Raw genomic sequence first — 21,576 nt, 5'->3', positions numbered from 1 at the left:
TTGGTGACCCATTTGACTGTGTGGGTGTCTACACCACAGCCCCCCAGTTTCTTAATGAGAACGGGGTGAGAGACAGTGTCGAAAGCCCTCCCGAAGTCCAGGAAGACTACGTCCACTGCTACCCCTGCGTCTAATGATCTGGTGATCTGATCGTAAAAAGCCACCAGGTTGGTCTGACAGGATCATCAGTGAAACCTGGGTCAGTTCTTGGTTGCTCTCCGTAGCAGATTGTTTGACATAGAGGGCTTACCAGAGCTCGTTTGAAGGCTGCTTCCTTTTCCTCTTTGCTGGAGTCCGTTCCTCTCCAAACATAGATCTTAAAACCTCCTTGGTCTAAAATGTGACAGTCCTGAAGCAAAACAGAGCAAACAGATTAAATACTCCAGCCAGGCAGGGCTCTTTCCTCCTTACCAAGCTGTCCTCTGCTCTCTGATGTAGACTAGAAAATGTTGGACCCATTTTCCAGTGAGGGTGCAAAGGTAACTGTATTATTCATGGAAAGTGGGGAGGATGCTTCCTAGTCTAGACACAGCGGTAATAGCACGCTGCAGCATCTGACCTCTCTTTTTCTGTGTAACTCAAGGATCACGTCATGGAAGCCAGAGATGTCGCGCTGGAAGAGAAGCAACGCCATTGTGGCTGCAGAACCGGTTTATATTTGGCCATGGTTAGTCTGCATTATGCTGTCCGGAAGTACTGGCAAACTTGTGGCATGCAACAGGGACTTTGCATCTATGCTGAAAAGATGAGCGTTGGACTATTAAAAGGGGAAAAAGTGATTAAGAGAGAAAAACCTTGTCATTTCTATAGAGGTGACACACACAGAGCGTGGTGCCCTGCCACCCTTACTGTGGCCTTTGCGTTCAACGCTGGCTGCAAAGGGCTGGGGAAAGAAAGCTCCTAAATAGAGGAGCTGGTGGCAGCTGACTCCCCCCAGGAGACTTCTCATGTTGTAACAGCCTGGTTTCTGCTAAATAAGTGGGAATAAAGTTTCTATCGTCTTTAGCCAGAACTTCCCACCTATACATGAAGAGGAGGCTATTCACGTAAATAGGTTTGAAGCACATCCAAGTATGTCAGAACGATGGACTGGAAGGGCCCTGCAGGGTCATAGACTCATAGGAAAGTAGAGCTGGAAGGGCCCTCCGGAGGCCATCTAGTCCAAACCCCATCCAGCCTAGTCCCCTGCTATTACAGACAGCATATGGTTCCTTATCAAGCCCCTTTGTCAAACAAGCGTCTTTGCCTCCACTGCTGCTATTGGGAGCCTGTTCCACAACCTCACTGCCCTGAGAGTGAGGCACCTTCTTCTAATTGCAAACCTAATTTACCTGTGGTCATATCATCTCCATTTTTTTTCTTCACAGTTCCATCATAGCCACTACCAAGGGCTCATAATCCTGGGCTGTGAGGCAAGTGATGCCATCCCTCACAGCTGCATCCACCTACTGTCAACGACTAGCCATCGAGGCACGTGTGGGCGACCTTGGACAAGGGTGGCTCCAGCCTGTTCCCACTAAAGACACTGGCGAGCTTGCAGTACAGAAGCCCCCAGATCTTTGCAAAGGGCCCAGACATGACACGCTTGCACGGATGCAAATAAAGCACTCTTACACTGATGCAAGCAGCACAGACGCACAATGCATGGCCCTACGCTGGTATAACTTATTAGACTCCATGTAGCGTCACCTGAAAAATATCAGGGGAAATGATTTAGGCACTGTCTGCGTGCTTTTATCCTCGGGTATGCCTTTGGCTCAGTCGAACAGGTTACTACCAGCTCCTCCCTTTCAGTAGCAAGATAGTATAAAAGCACCTACTTCAGCAGCTTCCCCGGGAGAACGGGATGTCTGTCTGCTCTGGACACCAGTGTCACTCACACCGATGTACAAAAATGACACAAGTAACCACATTATAAATGTTTGCACGTGACCCAAAACCTGGGTTTCCCGTGGCCTGCTGCTCAGATCCTGTCACAGCAGGAAAGGCAAGTGGAGGGATGGAAGAAAGATGGTTTGGACAGGCTAAAATCCATGAAGGCTGTGCTACTGTATCTTCATAACTGTGCTGTCATACCCCCTCCAGGCCCCAAGCAAGGATCAGGGCTCCACTGGGCATGTGCTATACACACAAGGGGACGGTCCCTGCCCCCGAAACCTTATGACCGTCACACCCTCCGCACAGCCCAAGCGCCTCTCACCTCATGTCGGAGGAGGTCCTGCGTCAGGGGCCGGGTGGCGATTTCCTGCACCACCAAATCGTTGTCCTTCTCGTAGACGCTAGAGGAGGTAACGAGCAGAGTGAAGAGTCGCAGAGACCCGGGCAAGCAAGGATTCTCCGCTTGGGAGAGCCACGTGCAGCCTCCAAGCTTGGGCTCGGAGGCCCACTGCAGACTTACTGGTAGAGCCGGACGTTTGCCTTCTGCAGCTCGTCTGCTTTCATGTCCGGGGTGGCGCTCTGGAGCTCCCTGCGCCTCTCCCCCAGCACGGTTTTCATGATCTGCATGAGGTCCGGGGAATCCTTCTCATTGTCAATGATGCCGATCTGGGCACGGCCACCTCTCTCCCCATCCCTAATGCTACGAGCCAGAGCCATTCCCTAGGAGACAATCATCTGGTTGTAAGTCCAATGAAAAGGTTGCTCTTTGGTCAGATCAGGGACACAGTCAGGACTGTAGCATTTCAGTCCCGTTTAGTATTGTGGGAAGTGCTGTCTGGTTGGGATATGCAGGCACAAGGTGGAAACACGGACTGGAGGCACCTGAATTACAGCTCTCATCATACACCAGGGTGGTATTTCCAAATGCTTCAGCCACCTCATGCTGTCCACATTGGACTTGCCCACTCTACTGTAGATAAGGATCCTGCACCTGGTGGCATTTCTAACTTTCTGTTGTACAGGCAGAGTGATACACGGGCAGCTTAAAGCACAGACCCTCAAAGGCATGAACTCCCTAACTCACATTTCCACCTGTTTCAATGGGGGTTTGGAGACCTGTGCCAGAGCAACTTGCCCAAAGCCAGGCAAGGGATTTGTGTCAACGTTAGAAACTGAATTCCAGCGTAGCGCCGTAATCATAAAACTCCTTTTCTCTCTAATAGAGGACAGTGATGGAAAAACAGCCATCTGCCTGAGGAAGGGCACGGGTGCCTGAAAGCTTGCAAGCAGACTTTTTTTTTGCAACTATTTAGTTGGTCTAATAAAAGATATCACCTCCCCAAGAGCTCTGATTACTTTAGCTTTCTTCCTGGGTTTTCTCTGCTTATGAATGCTTCATTAGTGTTAGGCCAGCGGGCTGGCTATTTTGCAAACCTCAGTGTTCATTGTTTCTCTCCATTTTTTCTTCAAGCTTTGAAAAAACACCCCCAAATAAACCCGAGGCGGGAGGTTGCAACTGACCCTGGATTTCTCAGCGTTGTTGCACTCAGGCCCATTCCACTGGATCAGCACCTTGCCAAGGTCCAGCAGGAAGACATCCCCCTTGTTGAAACTGTCCCAAGACAGATCCACCTGTAACGAGAGCAAAACAGCTGGTGTTAGCGGGGAACAAGGAGAGACATAGAAAACTGACTTCCAGGGAAACAGCAGCGGGCAGAAACAATGTGTTCATTTTTCTATGCAAATTCCATCACTATCAGCGATGCTGTTTTTCATGTGTGAAATGAATGGGAAACACAACTTGGGTTTTTTTAGATCTGAAGGTGACTGTGTATGATGAAGACATTTGCATGTCCTTCTTCTGAAACTTGGTAATCCAAGGTCTCGATCCTGCATCGAGCAGTGCACAGGCCTTTGTGAGATCCCACTGAAGTCTGAGGGTACACCAACATGGGACAAGGCTGCAATGCACTAGCTCGCATGTTGGAGTACAAGGCAGCACTATGTAGAGATATCTAAGCCAACTCTTGTAGCTAGAAGCAGTAAGCCCCATCAGCATGGTGCTGGGCCCAGACTCATGCACATGGGTATGAATGTGGTTGAACTGCTTTTGGGTCTCGAGCAGTGTGTGCGGAGCTAGCCGGGGCAGCTCCTCAGACCAGAAGTGTGTCAAACTTAGCACGTTTTTCCTGGATTGGGGTCTAACGTTAGGGTTGATGTGATGATTTCATAGATTTCATAGACATCAGGGCTGGAAGGGACCTCGGGAGATCATCGAGTCCAGCCCCCTGCCCAATGATAGGGAGAATTGAAGACATAACAAGGGCCACAGCAATATAATGATGTGATGCCCTAGGCTGGGTGCACTGCTTGTCTTGGTAATCCAATGAGGAGATGTTCAAAAGACAACACAAAATAATCATTATCCTATTAGGTTGCTATATGGTGTCCTATAATAAATAGTACAATTTTTATTATATCAATAAATATTATGAAATACCTCCATCTGTAGCAGCCCCTTAGGAATTAGTGTGAAATGCATGAAAAGCCCAACAGTTTTCATCCAGCTCCTACTTAGAAGGCCAACCCAATACCCAGGTCTTTGCTGGCTCGGTTTTGATTGTGTTAAGAAATCCTTGATTTTGAATGAGAACAAGTCTGCCAGCTGTTCCCACTAATAGCATTGTAAATCCATTGTCTTTGGCAGAATTATTCCCAATTTACAGCAGTGTACAAGAGAGGAAAAATCAGGATCTGCATTGGTCAGGACTTGTTCCTGATCTCACGTGAAGCGTGAGCAGCAACACTGCTGAGATTTAAGGGCCATACGGTTAACGGGTTCACCGTTACCTTTGGTGGAACCGGGGTGACCCAACTAAAGATATGGCCTTCTTGAGTTACATGGGTGTAAAACTGGAGTAAGCCAGATCCAAATCTAACCCAGATTTTCTCAAGAGGTAAATCCACCTGAAAGGACCAGTCCGAATACCAACCAACAGCACTGGGCCTATGCAGCTCATCTCAGGTGATCTGCAAGAATGAAGTGCACTTGTACTTACCTCTGTGGCTGATACATGCTTCTTCCCCTTGACTTGAAGAAGGCGTTTGACGTTGTACACGTTGGTCTCCACATGCTTGAATCCTGAAGCTACCCCACCCCTCTTGTAACTATTGTGAGGAAGGGAATGGAGAGGGTCAGAATTAGAGGTGTTCAAGAAAATCATCCTCTTCCAAAAGAAAAATTCAAGGTTTTAATGAAAAAAAAATCAGACATATTTCAGCCAAAAGCCCAAAATGTGGTGTGGGAAATGCTGCCACAATCTCCCCTACCGGCCTGACTCCCTGGTAGATTTCCATCTACCACGATGCTCCCTGGTTTTCCCTATTGCCTAATAAGAGTTGCCTTGAATCTGATGGATTTATTAGTAGTCTTGCTTTATAATAGCCTGAGGCCAGACTTGCACCCCTGATGCTGACTTGATTTGATTTATAAGGCTCTGAATGGTGCATTTACTGGCCCTCTAAAAGGAGAATCAGGGTTTTCAAGTTCAGGTCTTGGTACCAAGGGCTGTCCCTCAGGTTATCCAGATGTGAATGGATACCAGGTTACTTGGGCTGGTAGAGCCAGATGTGCTACCAGTCGCGTCACTCTATTGTGAGCTGCTGGTCATCTCAGCTCAGGGGAACTTCTGCCTCTTTATTATTATTTGTAATGACCAGTTTCCCTGAATGGGAATTGTGCCACTCACATGATGCCTTTTCGGAAATAGCTCTTGAAGGTTTCCGACTCATAGCCCTGCGCTTCCCGGTGTTGCACTGGGCTCCCCCCAAGTTGGTTGTCCATCTGGGTGACGTAGAAGGCCGCAGCACCCTGCTCATCCTGAGAGGAATCCTTGCCAATCCAAAAGTGTAGGTCGGTGGTGAAACCATTGGAGGTTTTCTTGTTCTTGAAGAGACAAGAAGGGAGTTAAGAGGAGTTAAGAGGTGAAGTTTAAGGGGCTGGGAGAATGCGGAGTGGGACAGTGCAAATACCCTTAGGCCTGTAGTCCAGGAACAAAAATGGATAGATGTCTGCAGTGTTACTTAGTGAATGGGCATAAACAAGAGAAATCATGAAGCCCTTACTCAAAGAAAATCACATTAGCATCAGGGTAATTATGCCAGGACAAGGTGCTTAGAAGCCCCCGTGTCCTCCATGCAAAACTCAGCGTGGGGTCAACCTATTCATGCACAGCCTTGTACTAGAGGGTGAAGCCCCTAGGAAGTGTGGCATGACTTTCAGTGGAACAGGAGCAGGCCCTCCATGAACTCTGAGGACTTGATTCAGGAAAGCACTTAGCAGGACTTAAGCCCAGGCTTAAAGATAAGCATGCACTTAAGGGCTACCTACCTGAGGTGTCTGTATAGTCCTTGTTAAACATGATCATTAAACACCTTTGCATTTTTAATGTCTCACTTAACTTCTGGCAGCTGATGAAGTGCTGTCATGCCCTAAAGCACCAAGACTTGCTTGACTTGGTCAACCGTGAAATCTTTGTTGAGAGCCAGTCAACTTCAACAATTTTTGGCTTAGAAAAATGTTCAAAATGAAACATTTGGACCTTAGAGCCAGGATTCTCAACTAGGATGCCACAGCACCCTGGGGTGCCTTGAGCTCCTTTCAAGGGTGCCACACAATGTTAGCAACATTAGGTGTGCAAACATGATTCACAAGATAAACCCAGAGATTTCTAAAAGAGTCTGCAGTGTTAAAACCACGCGGACCTCCAGCAGTCAAGAATTGTTCCGGGATTTTTCTGTAGTCAAAAAACAGGTGAAAACTAAGAGCTGACATTTTCTGAAGGGGGTGAGTCTAACAAGGGACACCTTGAGTCAAAAAATGTTGACAGCTACTGCCCTAGAATAGAAATTTTCAAAATTTGCTTTATTTTGTATTAGAATCGATCATAATCAAAATATAAGAAACCAAAATTTTTAAAAAAATGCTCGGGTTAATATGTCTTGACTGGCTTTTTCTCCCTTTTCTTTTTGTGGAAAATGCTGGGATCCCATTCTTATTTAGAAGGGGAAAATATTCAACCCATCAGTGTCCCACAAAATCAGTGGCATAACCAGGCTGGAGTAATGGGGACAGATGCCCCGGATGCCAACTTCAGGGGAGGTCGAAAAAACCCAGCTGCCATCACTGCTGCACAACTGTGTTAGCAATGGCAACGGGAAGTCACCGGTGCCCCGTGCGTGGCAGCTGCCCCAAGTGCCTGGCTGTGTCCCCACACCGCTGCACAGAATAGAAACACTGTTTCCGGACCAAGTTTAATCACCAAGAAACAGTCTTTGATTACATCGTGGCATGCTGGTTTTTTTCCATAGGACCCAGCCTCTCTCAGTGTCAGGTGAGAGAATTAAGGGTGCAGGGATATTTATCAATCGGATGTGTCTTGACTGTTGTGTGCTTGATTTTGCAACCTAAGAGACTTTTGTTCAACCGATGGGGTGCGAGGCGCGGTGCCATCCTACAGAATAAAGACTACCCCCTTGCCACCGGAGAATTAACACAAAATGCAAGTGAATGCCTGCTACTTTGAGCCCATTCCTACCACCAACCAACCTACGTGCATTTGTGGTTTACACACCGCCTATTGCAATTCATATTATTGTAGCAAAGCTCGTTCGCTGAGTAAGAAAGGCGGAGTCATCTGAAAACAGGTGTGCTTATTATTTCAAGCCTGGTGCCAGCTATTGTTCACCACCTCCCACGATAAGGCCTGCCACCCCCCGCAGGAAGATAAAAACCTCATTTTCTAAAACAGATTTGACACTAAGCTCTGTTTATCTGTTTTGTACTCTGATACCACCATGCTAAGTCGGAGGGCCTGAAGACAGTGAAACCTAATGCCTTTACATGTGGCCGATTTAATTTGCAATGAAATCCTTCAATTTGAAGCCAGTTTTGAAAGAAGATCAGTTCTCTGGCACCCTTGAAAGGAGCTCAAGGCACCCCAGGGTGCCGTGGCATCCTGGTTGAGAATCCTGGCTCTAATGTTTCATTTTGAACATTTTTCTAAGCCAAAAATTTTTCTAAGCCAATCTGTGCCTGAATAGCTGACAGTCTGACACGAGACCCAGCCCAGAGGGGATATTACTACCCTGCTTTCTCCACGTGGGCAAGAGAGGTCCAGAGCAATGATGGGCTTTTCTCTGTGGGGAAGCTACTGGGAAGTATGCTGGCACGAGAGCTTCAATGCAATAACAGCTACCCCACACTGACCCTGGGGCGGATGCATTTCTGCTGCACTAAATATGCCCGAGTGCAGCTTAGTTTAACCTGTCTCCAAAGGGCACTTTAATATTGCTGAGCACAGAATAAGGATATCCAAAGGGTAAGCTAGCACAAAATACTTGTTCCAACCTTTTTCCCTACACAGACAAGCCCACGGTGACCCCCCGAGGGCACAGAGACCATCGACACCCTGTGTCAGCGTGGCGCTGAACCCCAGAGCCACAGTGCAGGAAACGGGTTTCCCTTCGTGGCGTTGTTTTTCTGCTCTCCAGATTTCCAAACATGCCTGCCGTCTTCTCAGGATGAAGTCACGGCCTTTCCAGATTTTTTTTCCGGGCGAAAAAGCTGAGAGAGCGACACGGCGGAGCAGCTTGTGTGACAGCCGAATTCCCAGGAGAGGGCTCAGCTTGGACAAGCTGGCGTTTGCTGCCGAAGAAGTCACGCCGCCAAATCCCCGCCCAGCTTCGTCTCAGCGAGATGATGTGAGACTCGTGCTGAGACTGCACAGACTTTCCCCTACACCGAGTTTCCAGGGAAGTGGCCGTGAGTCAGGATGAACGGTCTGACTGCGTTGCTCAGAGGCACGGGGCCTGCGTGCCTGCCCCAGGACGCACAGCGGTGCCCAGGACTGCAGCAACGCCGATCAGAGGGAGGGATCCCTGGGCCTCCCCCGCTGTTTCACAGGATCTCGGCGGTGCCGCCCAGTGAGTCACCGAGCAGCTGGGAGGCTATATTCAGGCCGTGCCTACTGTGGAAAATGTGGCTTGTCTCAGCATGAACAAGCTGATTCTCAGCTGTGAAGAAAAGGGGAAAAAAAGTTTCCACAGAACAAGCTGTTTTCCACGGAATAAGCACCTTTGTTGCAGCTCTGCCATCGTTATCGTGCAGAGCATGCAAGAACACTGCTTCGAGCTGGAAAATCAGGCTCTCAGGATGGTGCTTCTGGAGAGAAAAGGCTTCCAGGATACTAACTAGTCTCTAACATGCCACCCCGCCTCGGCTTCTGCCTGACTTCAGACTAACGCGGCCACCGCCTCTCTCCAAAGTTCACGGGGCAGTGGCGGGTCTCGAGGGGGTGCAACTGCACCACCCAAAGTGAAAACCAACTGCCTGGCAGTGGCTGCAGCATTTCTATTCAGGCAGCCCTGCAGGATTCAATTGAATTCATGGCTCATAATCTCCCTGATCCCTTCTAAACTCTGCAGCCCACAGGCGTTAACAACCCTCTCTCCTCTGCCCATGCTTTTGACTTCCACTCATCAAGATATCTTTTCTTCTGCAACTCTGCACTTCGTTAGCTGCTCCAGATCACAGCGCTCCCATTTCACAGCTCTGCAGACTTGTTAACTCTAGCTGAAAACATTAACTCAGCTACGGATATAGCTCCCAGTGAAGCACTGCACTGTCAACACGTTAGATTTTGTTTTATGAATCTGAAAGAGATGCTCGTTTAATTCAAATGACAAGCAGGACTAGAGAAACAACAGCTTTTGATTAGGCGGGCCTCGTTTGTTGGGGTTTGTTTTTATACATAATGTAAGATATAGCAAATTAATGGATAGTCCAATAAAATTATATTTGTTTTTCCTTTGATCTTAAATGGAATAATACAGCCTTAGGCCCCTAGCATGTTAGTAAAGCGTCTAGTTTCTTTTTGCCTAGATGAAAATGTGTGTTGCTATATGTAATGACACGCCAGCCCATCTGCACCCCACTTTTCAAAATCCTACATCCGCCCATGCACAGGGGTTTGATGAAGTAGTGCAGAGCTGGTCACCCGCACGACACTAGTATACAGTCTCAGTACTTACATGTAATATGATGTAACAGTCCCCTTCAAAAAATGTCCCATAAGCCTTTTCTGGAAGAGGAACCATTTTCATTTTCTGCAAGAAAATAGGACAGGCCAGTGGTCAAAACAACATGTGTGTGCAAAGCATCTGGCTGTCATCCAGCCATGGTAACAAATGTGGCATCCCTTTCTTCCTGTAGGATAACAAGCACAGTCCAGGCTTCATTGAAGGCAACAGAAGATTAGTCATTGCCTCTAATGGAGCCAGGATTCTGCCTTCAGTGCCCAAGACCCTTGATGAAGGCTTTTCAGAGCATGGGCATCAGCCTAGGGGAAATCCCATCAGCCCTATTCTCTCCCATCCTTAGCTGTCAACTTTAATGGCAAGCTTTGGGGAGCAGGGCTTGTCTCTCGCTGTCTGGCTGGCTGTCTGGTGTCTGAAACAATCAGGTCTCTGCTCATAAATGAAAGTAAAACATAATAGTAACAAGAGGACCGTGGAGGCCAGCGTTCGGTACCCGTCACACCTCCCATCCGGTCATCTACTGACAGCAGCAGGTCTTCTGCTGCCTCCTGCTCAGACACTCCCATTGAAGTGAGTGGGAAGACTCTGCCATAACTCATGTGGCTCTGGCTCAAGTTGCTCGCCCTATAACCCGAAGGAGAAATGCTCACACATTTAGCAGCGCTGGGCTTGAGTTGCAACTGGGCTTTTGGCCTAAACCACACCAGCTGTGCTGACAATGGCAGAGGCTTCAGCTGTGGCATTTGATTGCTAGGGTCAGCAACATTTAAAACAGAGCCTCTTCATGGTGAATACCGACTGAAATATTTCACGGGGACAGGGGACGGGTGTTTAGTAGGGTCGTGCTTGGAAGGTCACGCATCTTCTCTGCAGAGGTTAGAGGAGCTTTCCGGGCTTTCCTTGAGACCGTGCTGAGTTTTCCACTCCACCTTTAACAAGAATGCAAAACCAGGCAAATCCACTGAGATCAAATAAGGACCAGTAATGGGCAGCTTGTGACTCAGTTGGTATTTGCAGAAGCACGTACTCAGGCTAGCCCTGATACTGGATGGGTGCGGACAGACATGGACAATGGAGGCCTCACACACTGCACACCAGGTACACAATGACATACTCCTGTAATTTCCCAAGGCAAATGTTCTGGTTTGGGTTGTTCTTGTAGCAGGGCTTTCACTGGCAGCTGCTAGAAATGCCATGATTAGCATGCGAGCACTTTCACGGGGAAGGAAGCCTAGAGCAAGCGGCTTCTTTAAGCCAGAGGAGAAAGGCCTAAAAAGAAGGCGGCGATTGCAAGTTAGTCAGACACATTCATGTCAGAAATAAGGCATAGATTTTTTATCTGAGGGTAATTCACTTTTAGAAAAATGACTATGGGAAGTAATGGATTCCCCGTCTCTTGGGGACCAAGACAGGCTTTAGTTAAAGAAGTTACCGCATCTAATCCAGGTCTAGTGGAGGGATGGTGTGATGTGGGAAGTCAGATCAGACGAACCAGTGCTCCCTTCTCCCTACGCAATATGAAGCTTTAGACAATCGCAAAGGGGACAAAGCAAGGATGGACAAGTATCTGAAGGACAAAGGGGACTTTCTGAGGCAGACTCGGGATGAAGTTCAGAGGAGGAAGGATTTGGGGCGAACACCCCCAAATTCTCCTTCCATGATCCTTTTGGCCACGGCAGCGCATTCCCCAGGGAAATGGTAGAGACTCCACTGGTTGGGACTTTTGACATCAAAAAGAGTGAAAATGCACTGTCAGGACATTCCTGTATTGGCAAGTGGTGGTCTGGGGGCGGTGAACTGGGTGACTTAGTAGGCTTTATTTCTCCTCTGCAATCTAGATCCCTAATTGTGTGGGCAATGCTAACGATCACAGGTTGTGTAAGAGGAATTCTACCAGGGGAGATTATAAGCATCCTAAGGGCTGAGGCAAAAGAAGGATAAATGTGTGCATATATAGCAAAACAATAAAACGCATCCTGCCCTGGGCCCCTCCAGAGCCCTGCACCTCTCTGACAATATCATCTGCAGGTCAGAAGATGGTCCGTCATGCCCTGCGTTTGCCTGGGAACGTCCCACTCTGCCTGTAGGGTGGAACCGTAACAAGCAGCCCAAAACTTTGGGAACGCTTTCCAGTTCTTCAAAGCCCTTTGTTAGGTAACCGCTGCTTATGGGCAATGAAGGGACACCCCCGAAAACAGTTCAGACAGATGGTACCCTTGCTGTCCCCTTCTTTGGCTCTCGTGCTCCATTTGGCACATATGGAGTTAACAAGACATCGCAACACAATGTCTGTGTTTGGGGTTGGTTACACACACACACACACACACACACACACACACACACACACACACACACACACACACACACCCCCCCTCTGTGGGCCTGAGCTGAGCAGCAGTGCAAGTTCCCAGGGCACCACAGTTATCTGGAATCCGAGCCATATATGTTTCTGACGGCCTGACTGGTTTCCCCACATGCCAGCGTATCCCGTGTACTTATAATCACGGCTTTTCTGGTAAACAGCTTGACACAATATTTAAAAAAAAGAAAGGGAAATGGCAGTGTCTTTTGCATTATTCAGATGTTACCATCTTTCAGCAGAACCCTTTTCTGCAAGGACTGGATCAACCCGGGCGCTGACCTTGTTCAGAATTGAACACGGACAAGGCCACCAGACGTACTGCAGCGGCTCACTCAGGGTGACCCACCAAGGTGCACTCTGAGAGGGGAAGTGAAGGCAATAAGAGCAAGTACAGGACGGGAGTGTCTCCATTAGATAAACTAGTAGCTGTTGGGCAGCCAGAGCTGGCACCAGGGCATTCGCATGAGGCCTGTGCAAAGCAGCAAGTATTCAATTCTGATTTGGCTGATTTGGAGGGACAGTAATTCGATTTGGTGATTTGAGTCACTGTCCCAATTTGATTAGGCCAAATCAGATTTAAAGATCTGGCACTGATTCAGAGATTCTGCCATAGGGTATACAGGTTTCCCTTCCATAAAGCGAACCCACTATATAACAGTTAGGGATCGGTTCCCAAGGCGGTGAGGAAGGGAGGGAGTAAGGCTGGGACTAGGGAAGGGGTGGGGGGAGGTGTGCCATTCCTAGGCCTGCAGCCCATGCCAGCTGCTTGCACCGTGCTCTACCTGCCCCCACTCACCCCAGCTCCTGGGCTGTGCCATGCCATGGTGCAGGCAGCTGGTGTTGGCTGCTCCCAGAGCCACTGCAGCAGGGGCTGGGGGGACTGGAAGCAAGTGGAGCCCCGGGCAGCATGGGATGCAATGCAGCTGCCCCCAGCCTCTGCTGCAGCGGCCCTGGGAGCAGCCCACACCAGCTGCCTGCATCACAGTATGGTGCAGCCCAGGAGCTGGGGTGAGTGAGGACAGGCAGAGCCGGGGCACGGGGGAGGCAGGCAGAACACGGTGTGGGCTGCAGGCCCGAGAACGGCACCCCTCCCCCTGCCTCTTCCCTAGTCCCAGCCTCCCTCCCTCCCTCACTGCCTTGGGAGCCTATCCCTATTTGTTACATTATAAAGCGGGTTTGCTTTATGCAAGGAAAACCTGTATAGCTTATGGCCAAATCTCCAAATTGGTGCCAAATATTTTCAAATTGATTCAGAGGCTTCTGATTTGATCCAGACCTCTTAATGCAGGGGTGGGCAAAATATGGCCTGGCAAGCCGTTCTATCCAGCCCAGGGAGCCCCTAAAAATTTTAGTAAATTAATATTTATTTGTCCCAGCTCGCTGTCATAGCTGACGGGAGTCAGGGGCAGTAGGACCCAGACGGAGCCCTCAGCAGGCTTGAGCAGCCCAGCCCCACCCACCCCTAGCCAGTGCCCTGCTTTCCTGACCCCGTCCTGCATGGACACCACGTGGCTGCTGCATCCCTGGACTGCAGAGCACAGACTATGCTGGTAGGGGGGGTTGAGGGGGAGTGTGTGTGTGCACCAACGCGTATGCGTGCATGTCTGCAGGCATGGGGCAGAGTGTATGTGTGTTCACTGGGTGAGTCCCACACCCCACCATACACATGCACCCACACCTCCCCTTGCAACGCCATACACAAACCCAGGCACCCTCCCCCCACACCCCACATATTCACCCCCCCACATGCTTTCTCACCCCACGTACCCCCACACCCGCAGCCCCCACAAACCTAAAGGCACCCCCACAATATACAAGAGTAAGACTTCATTTGAAGCTATTATATACAATCACCTCTATGTACACTGCACAAACACATAAATCAGGACAAAAATATTTTTTGAAATCAAATTAATGAATGTTGTAGATGTTTGATTTTTAGAATATAGTTTGGTATTTTTTGGTTCTGAGATGGCAAAGCCTTTTGCTGAAAGGAATACTTTTGGGGGCAATGGGAGGGACTTCTGGTGGCAAAGTTCAGGGGTTAGGTGGCAGGACTTCCGGTCACAAGGTGGTGACCAGGGGATGGGGGGCAGGGCTGTCAAGGGGCAGGGCTACCCATGCAACCCTCGACAGCTTGCCAAAACTTGATAAGCAGCCCTCCATCCAAAATAATTGCCTGTCCCCGTCTTAACGGGTCTCCCTATTTGATTTGGATTGGGAGATTCGGCCGCCAAATTGGGCCGAATCTCTTCTGAATCAAATTGGCTACCAACGTTTTGCACAGCCCTAATTCACGTCTGTGCTAAGCCATGAGGGCTGGGGGGGGATTTTCCCAGGCTGTCAGAGCTGCTGTGAAAAATCCTACGTCGGAGCAGGCAATTATAATTGGGTGGAGGGCCGCTTACTGAGTTTTGACAAGCCATCAAGGGCCACGTGACAGGCAGCCGGGGCAGATATATTAATTTTCTACATTTTTTAGGGGCCCCGCGGGCTGGATAGTATGGCCTGGAGGGCCACATCCGGCCCACGGGCTGCATTTTGCTCACCCCTGTCTCATGCGCTCTGGAGATCAAAGATGGTCTCCTTCTTCAGCAACAGAACTGGGACCTTGGCTAGCTAGACCTAAATCCTAACTGTGCCACAGACTCCCAGTATGACCTGGAGCAAATCCCTCAGCTGTAATGTGGAATGATATTTCTTTCATCCCATCTATTTAGAGCAGTAGTTCTCAACCTTTATAGACTCAAGGCACACCTCGGAAAGTGCCAGCTTAGTTTTCACTTGTTTTTTGACTAAAGAAAAATACTCGAGCAATTCTTGTGTTAGAAAGAAACTCAGAAAGACCACAAGAAGTCAGAAGGTTTTTAGCACCATGTGGATTCCTGTTAGAAAATCTCTGGGTTTATCTTGTGAATCACGTTTGCACGTCCAACAGTGCGTGGCACCCTTGAGATGATCTCAAGGTACCCCAGGTGCTGCGGCTCCCTGGCTGAGGATCGCTGATTCAGATGGTAGGAAGCTGAGTACAGAGATCGTCTGTCACTATGTGCAGGAGCAGCACTCCGAACAGTAAGCTCCCTAGGGACTACCACAATAAAACAACTTTACTCCTATCACCTACCATCTCTAGTCCAGTGATTGTCAACTTAGCACCCTAGGGTGTCATAAGACCCTTTTAAGGATGCCATGAGGTGCTGTGCAATATTAGGACTGTCAGGTATGCAAACACCTAAATAAGGTTCACAAGATAAACCCAGAGATTTCAAGTAGGAACCCACAGTGTTAAAAACATTCTGGGCTGTCGTGGTCTTTCTGAGTCCTTTGCAACAGAAGAAAAACTCTAGTATTTTTCTGTAGTCAAGAAATGAATGAAAACCAAGAGCTGGCGTTTTCCAAGGGGTGCCGTGAGTCTAAAAATATTGAGAACCACTGATCTAGTCACAACTATTCTAGTTTTACATAGGAAAACTGAGCAGTAGTATATTGTTGAAAGCCACATAAGGGAATGGGGCAAAACTGGGACTAGAAGTTGGGGTTGCCTGATTTCCATTCTTCCCGTGACAGCTACAAAGCCATCCTCTCTCTCCTGCACGGGTTTCGTTGCCTTGATTTCTTGTCACCCAGAAGCACATGCGCAGGTGGGGAGTGCACCCTTGCACTGTACCTCAATGATCCATATCTGCAGCCCCAGCTTTCCCTCGATCGTTGGGAGTGCTGTGCCAGCGTCCGTCATTCTGCCGGTGGAACTGGAGGAGAGAGACACAAGAAGGGGAGAATAAATAAGTGTAAGGCTTGGGGAAACTCGAGGTCAAATGAGAGTGAGGTGCATCTGCTGAGATTCACTCCTATGAATGAAGTCCCTGTCAGCTTCTGCTGGATTTATGGATTACATCTGTAAGGGCAGGATGCTCCCACTCTGCTTTGTTACCATCTTGCATTGAGCTTGAGCACCAGGAAGAGCTCAATCAGGGATGTCAGGCAGAGGAGTTTGGAGCTGGAAGCTGGTCCTTCCACACCCTGCCGGCTTTCTGCGTGTGCTACGTGGGGTGGCAGGGCAGAACTGGCTGCTTACCTGGAATCCCAGCCCTGATTTTTCACCTCCCCAAGTTTTGTTTCCATGTGCAGCACACAACTCCCCTACATAAAACGCCCAGGCGTCCAGAAGGGTCCAGACTCCATAGATGGGATTCACTCAATCAACCAGACACCTGCAGCTCCGTTTTTTTGGGTAGAACTCCGTAGCCAAGCATTGTTTCATATCATTGTAGTAGTAATTTAAAGCCAGGAAGTGCCAAGGGATGCATAAACCAATGAGCTCTACAGGGAAATTTAGGCAAAATGCAATTTAATCAGGGTGCTAGGGCTGACACTTGTAATCTATATTTTGAGCAATAGACCTTTGCTACAACAGTGACACATTAATGGTGTTGTCATCACTGTGACTGCTGCTCCTTGCATCTGCACAGAGACAGCAGAGATCTCTACTACTACCATCCAGAGGAAAGCCTCCCTCCACAGAGGATCTATGACCTGCAGGTGACCAGTTCTTAATCTAGGCAGGAGACAGTGGTAGTAGACACAGGCACCAGCAAGTTCATTGCAGCATTTACAGTCTTTAGGCCAAATGTTCCCACCCACTCTCTCCCCCAGTTAAGGTCCTGGGGTGCAGCAGCTGAGGGCAAGACACGATTTACTGGCTTTAATTTGTTTCATTAATGCACCAAGCTAATTCTTCCTCTCTTGCCCCATTTGTGTTGAGTTATGACAAAATTAACTATGATACTTGGGCTGAGAAAAAACAATACTTGGATTGCATTTTATTCTCTGCCTGCTTTCCTCCAGAATGAAAGACCTGCTTTGACTAGAGCCAGCCAGCCCTGCCCCTTGCATGCTTCCTGTTTTTTTGTTGAGCCATGTGTACGTATATCTCGGAGGGCAGCATATAACTGTTGAGCATAAAGCTGGCCAAGTCTCCGACCTGTCCTACAGCCAGGCAAAATAAGAGATGCAAACAACACAATAACCCCATTAAGCCCACAGCATAATGCAATGAATGAAGCCGCATCCTCGAAGGAAAACCAGAGGCAAAGGGTAGCCTGCAAGAAGCAACAGTTGTTATCTGTATTACAGCAGCAGAAGCTGTGGTAGGAGCTGTGCGCAGGCATGCTAAGAGAGACTCCTGGTCTATACTGAAGAGGCAGAGAGCTCTGCCGTGCAGCTGAGGCAATGAGCCCTGGCCACCCACGCTTACTTTTAAACCCCAGAGGTGGGGCACGAAGGATGTCCTAGGAGCACCCCAAGCTACCGCTGGAAACCCAGGTCTCGAGCATGGTGGCATAGGCCCCCCTCAGAGCAACTTCACCACTTCATTCCCAAGATGGCCATACCCAGAACGAGTGGACAGGGCTTATTTCCTCAGAGGCAGGACCAAGTCCCTGGCCGGTGCAGTACGGACATGCTCAGGAAGCCTGCTATTGCAACAGGGACGCGGGACCTGCCAGAGCGGAGCACATCCCATGTCCGTCAAGACCAGGGCCCTGCCTTGACGGTGGACAGCACTAAGCTGTATCCAGAGGGCCTTCGAGCAGTGCTGTCAGCAGCCTCCTCAGCCTGTCCCCCCGGGGAGCAGAACAGATGCAAAGGAGCGTTTTGTTTGGAGCAGGCTGGCATTGGGAGGTTTATTGCGAGTGTGCGATGCACTGAAGGAGCAAGAGATACCATAAGCAGATGCTGGGCAGTCTGCCCCTTTGGAAAGTCTCCCTCTAACCCGGTGCTTTGCACAATGGTCCTTAGCGTGACCTCATTTTCTCAGCATGACCCCATTTCCAGGTGCCCACCCACAACGGCCCAGGGCCTGCAGCCCCGACCCCCCAGCACTGCCCGAGCCCCAGATACCCCCATGGGAGGCGGCAGCTGCTGTGGCTGGGGCAGAGCGTGGAGCCTCCACAGCGTAGCAGGCAGGACCTGGTGCGGGAGGGCAGCGAGGCTCGGTGACGTGGCTGGGAGCCCCATGCTGGCCGTGCTGCAATAGCGAGGTGCCCCCTGCCCACCCAGCAGCAGTGGCGGCGCGGAGTTCGTCCTCTGCTGCTGGGTGCCTCGCCATGGTGGCGCAGCCGGCGCGGGGCTCCCAGCCGCGCCACCAAGCCTCCCCACCCCACTCTGCTACCGAGGCCCTGGGGGGACGCAGGGTGGGGAGCCCCGAGCGCGCAGCAGGCAGCCCACATCTGCCCCTGCTCCACGCACAGATCTGGGGGGATGTGCCTCCCTCCTCAGGAGTGTGTGACCCCAGTTTTATCTCTGGGGTCATGACCCTAAGATTGGGAACCACTGCTCTAACCCTGGCTAGTGCGATGGTATTCAGACCGTCCTCCCAAGCCACGGGTGGCTCTTCCCCTGTGGTTCTTCACAGAGCGTGTAAGAAAAGGGCTTTTCCCTGGGGTGTATTATCACCTGCCAGCCAGTGGCAGCCCTTCTTGGGCAACGCTGGCCCATCTAGCCACCAACACAGAGTGGCCTGCATGCACCGAGGACACATCCTTACGGGGCAGAAGCAGAGGGAGCAGGCCTCATCCAGCCCTGCCTCCTCAAAGCTGAGCCCATGTGGCTTCAAATTGTATTTTGCCTTTGTTCTCATTGCCCTTGTGTCTTCCCCGCAGTCTGTGGCACCCGAAGTCGTCTTTCTCTGCCCTCTGCCTACTCCTGGCTGGGACGACATGGGTGGGGACGGTCCTGCTGTAAGCAGGGGGTTGAACTAAATGACCTCCTGAGGTCCTTCCAACTCTCATTTTCTATGATAACACCGCAAATACATAGAGCAAGCACATTGCAGGGCACCACTGGCAAATAAGGACACAAGCTCTGGAAACACTGATGGTCCTTGATGCCTCCCACCAGCAAGGTTTGAACGTGGGGCTTCCAGAGGTAAAAGCCTCGGTACAGCTTGAGCTAAAGCCCCAAGCATTATAGGTGGGGGCTGAAATAACTTGTATCCTCTGTGGTGTGGCAGAAAGGGACACCTGCAGTTCAAAGTGGCCGGTGGCCTGCTATCCTGCCACACATCGTCCAGGGTGACAGCAGCAACTCATTGTTCTGGCCACCCGCTAAGTTTGGTGCCATCGCCCTGGGTAGGGTGTTGTGCGGGGACGCGATATTTCTCCAGGAACCACTGGGTGACTCATAAAGTATCAAGGTCACTTCAGGAGTGATTGCTAACTAACCGCTTTACAATGGCAATCTTCACTATCACTTTCTCTCTTGGGTACGTGCGGCGCAGGGTGAGAGTACGGATTTGGTATCGCCCCTACACACAATCTCCAGGTCCCTGCGAGGGAAAGGCAGAATCCAAAACGGTAGCTGGGATTCGAGTCACACCCCGAAAGAATACCCTGATTTAAACTTTACTTGGTGTTTTTGTATTCCACTCATGCTCTTAACTTGCTGCAATCATGGCAATACAAGCCCCAGATGAAATGACTAACATGCTCTAAAGCTTTAGGAAAATATTAGACATCTGTGGTTTCTGTGCTCATAGGTAATATTTGAATTGGCAGTAGATGCTGTAGACCCAAGCTGCAAAGCTGTCCACACCCTGTCCTTTATCGAGGATCACTTAAGCATGAGAGCAGTCCCAAGGAGGGAGAAACTTCTGGAGGCCACTGCAGTAGCATCCACGGAGCCAGGCACATCCTACGAGCACAGCCCTAAGCCAGGCGAACTGTGCCTTGGCAATATCTAGCCTATTCCTAGGCGTGTTCCCGAAGGAGTAAGCAGGCTGCAGTCCAAATGGAAACACTCTGTAAAACCAACAATGGGGTTTGTCTGTTGTCTCGGGTTTTGGATAACATCAGCTCTAGATTTTAAGAAGCATTTAGTCAGCAAGGCGAGTTCTTTCCCCAGCTCTTCAACCAGAAGAGCAGACACGTAGCAAGGACTTTGACTGCAAAGAGTGAGGCACGCCAAGTGCCCGTACATAATGTGCACTTCTGTGATGGCTTAGAGCTTTCCGCACAAGTAATGTGCATGCTCAGACTGAAGCATGCGAACCTTGGATACCCTCCCAAGCCGCGCTGTGATACTGATTTGAGAGGGGTAAACAAAACTGTGGAGGGAAGCAGGGGTAGAAGAGGGAAAGGGCTGCTTTGCATCATGCAAGTTTATTCATACAGACTGTACAGTACACACAGAGGGAGGGGTAGGAGCTGGTTCACACAGAGATATCAGCATGCAGTTGCTGCTGGGAGGTTTTCCAGTTACTGGTTCATGCTCCAGTGCTATTTAATATTTTATCACTGACCTAGGTCAGCGGTTCTCACATTTTTTGGGGACGTGTGTTCTTTTTTACGTTTAATATCCTGTTGTACACCCCTATGATTTGCATGATGGATCATAAAGAAACACTTTCTGTCACTACAACCACACTGCAATTTCACCAACAACCCTAGAGACGCTGCTGAGTTGTTCTGCATTTCTTCTTTTTCCTCCATTTATATGTCCCCTTTTCCTTTTTTTTTTTGCTTTCCTATTCCTTCCTCGCACGTACCCTCTACAATTTCATCACATGCTGCTGGGGTTCAGCATACCTCAACTTGAAAAATGCCCATTTGGATGATGGTACAAAATTTGAAAAGGTTTGTGGATGCTAAAAAAAGATTGGCAGGGTAGTAAATACTGAGAACCAGCCCCAGAATTATCTGAATCACCTGATGAATAACTTGTAACTCAGTGGGACTCATTTTAATGTACACAAATGCAAGGCAACATATTTGAGAACTACGAATGGATGCTATACCTAAATATGGTGTCCACACCACAGCAAGGAAGAATAAATACTGGAAAGATTTCAATGGAGGACAACAAAAGTGATCCAGGCCTGGAAAACCAGCCTTGCTAAATGAGACTTCCAGAACGCAATTTATTCAGCTCATCAACAGGAAGGTGGAGAAGTTACTCAATTACTACGTACAGGAGCTTAGTTATAAAAAACAATATCTGAGAGCAAGGCAGCCTTTCACCTTGCTGACAAAGGCAAAACAAGCTCCAGTGACTGGAAGTCGAATTCAGATAAATTCAGCCTTGAAATGAGACAATTTTTGGGGGGTGAGACGGTGATTAAACATTGAACTACCTCAGCCAAGGCAGGTTGCAGACTCACCAGTTCTTGGATTCATTAAGAAATTAAAATGTACCTTTTGGAAAGAGACTACTCTGGGCTGGCAGGTCCGAGTAGTCTCTTCTGT

General features: G+C 49.3%; 1 protein-coding gene across 1 annotated transcript in view; it reads right to left on the bottom strand.

Moving 5' to 3' along the window:
* VILL (villin like) overlaps positions 1 to 21,576 on the bottom strand; it is a 50,904-nt gene that overhangs the window by 19,547 nt on the left and 9,781 nt on the right. Inside the window, exons 2-9 of the mRNA XM_019530016.1 lie at positions 16,005 to 16,086; positions 9,970 to 10,044; positions 5,628 to 5,824; positions 4,938 to 5,046; positions 3,400 to 3,510; positions 2,399 to 2,598; positions 2,201 to 2,279; positions 251 to 349 (exon numbers count right to left, since the gene is read on the bottom strand). Of these exons, the coding sequence (XP_019385561.1) occupies positions 251 to 349; positions 2,201 to 2,279; positions 2,399 to 2,598; positions 3,400 to 3,510; positions 4,938 to 5,046; positions 5,628 to 5,824; positions 9,970 to 10,044; positions 16,005 to 16,073 (939 nt within the window). The 5' untranslated portion in view covers positions 16,074 to 16,086. The remainder of the gene's footprint in view (positions 1 to 250; positions 350 to 2,200; positions 2,280 to 2,398; positions 2,599 to 3,399; positions 3,511 to 4,937; positions 5,047 to 5,627; positions 5,825 to 9,969; positions 10,045 to 16,004; positions 16,087 to 21,576) is intronic.

The sequence above is a fragment of the Crocodylus porosus genome, unplaced genomic scaffold (assembly GCF_001723895.1).
Source record: "Crocodylus porosus isolate Cpor-Errol unplaced genomic scaffold, CroPor_comp1, whole genome shotgun sequence".
In the NCBI taxonomy this organism is placed as follows: Eukaryota; Metazoa; Chordata; order Crocodylia; family Crocodylidae; genus Crocodylus; species Crocodylus porosus.
This window is presented reverse-complemented; position numbering and strand designations above follow the sequence as displayed.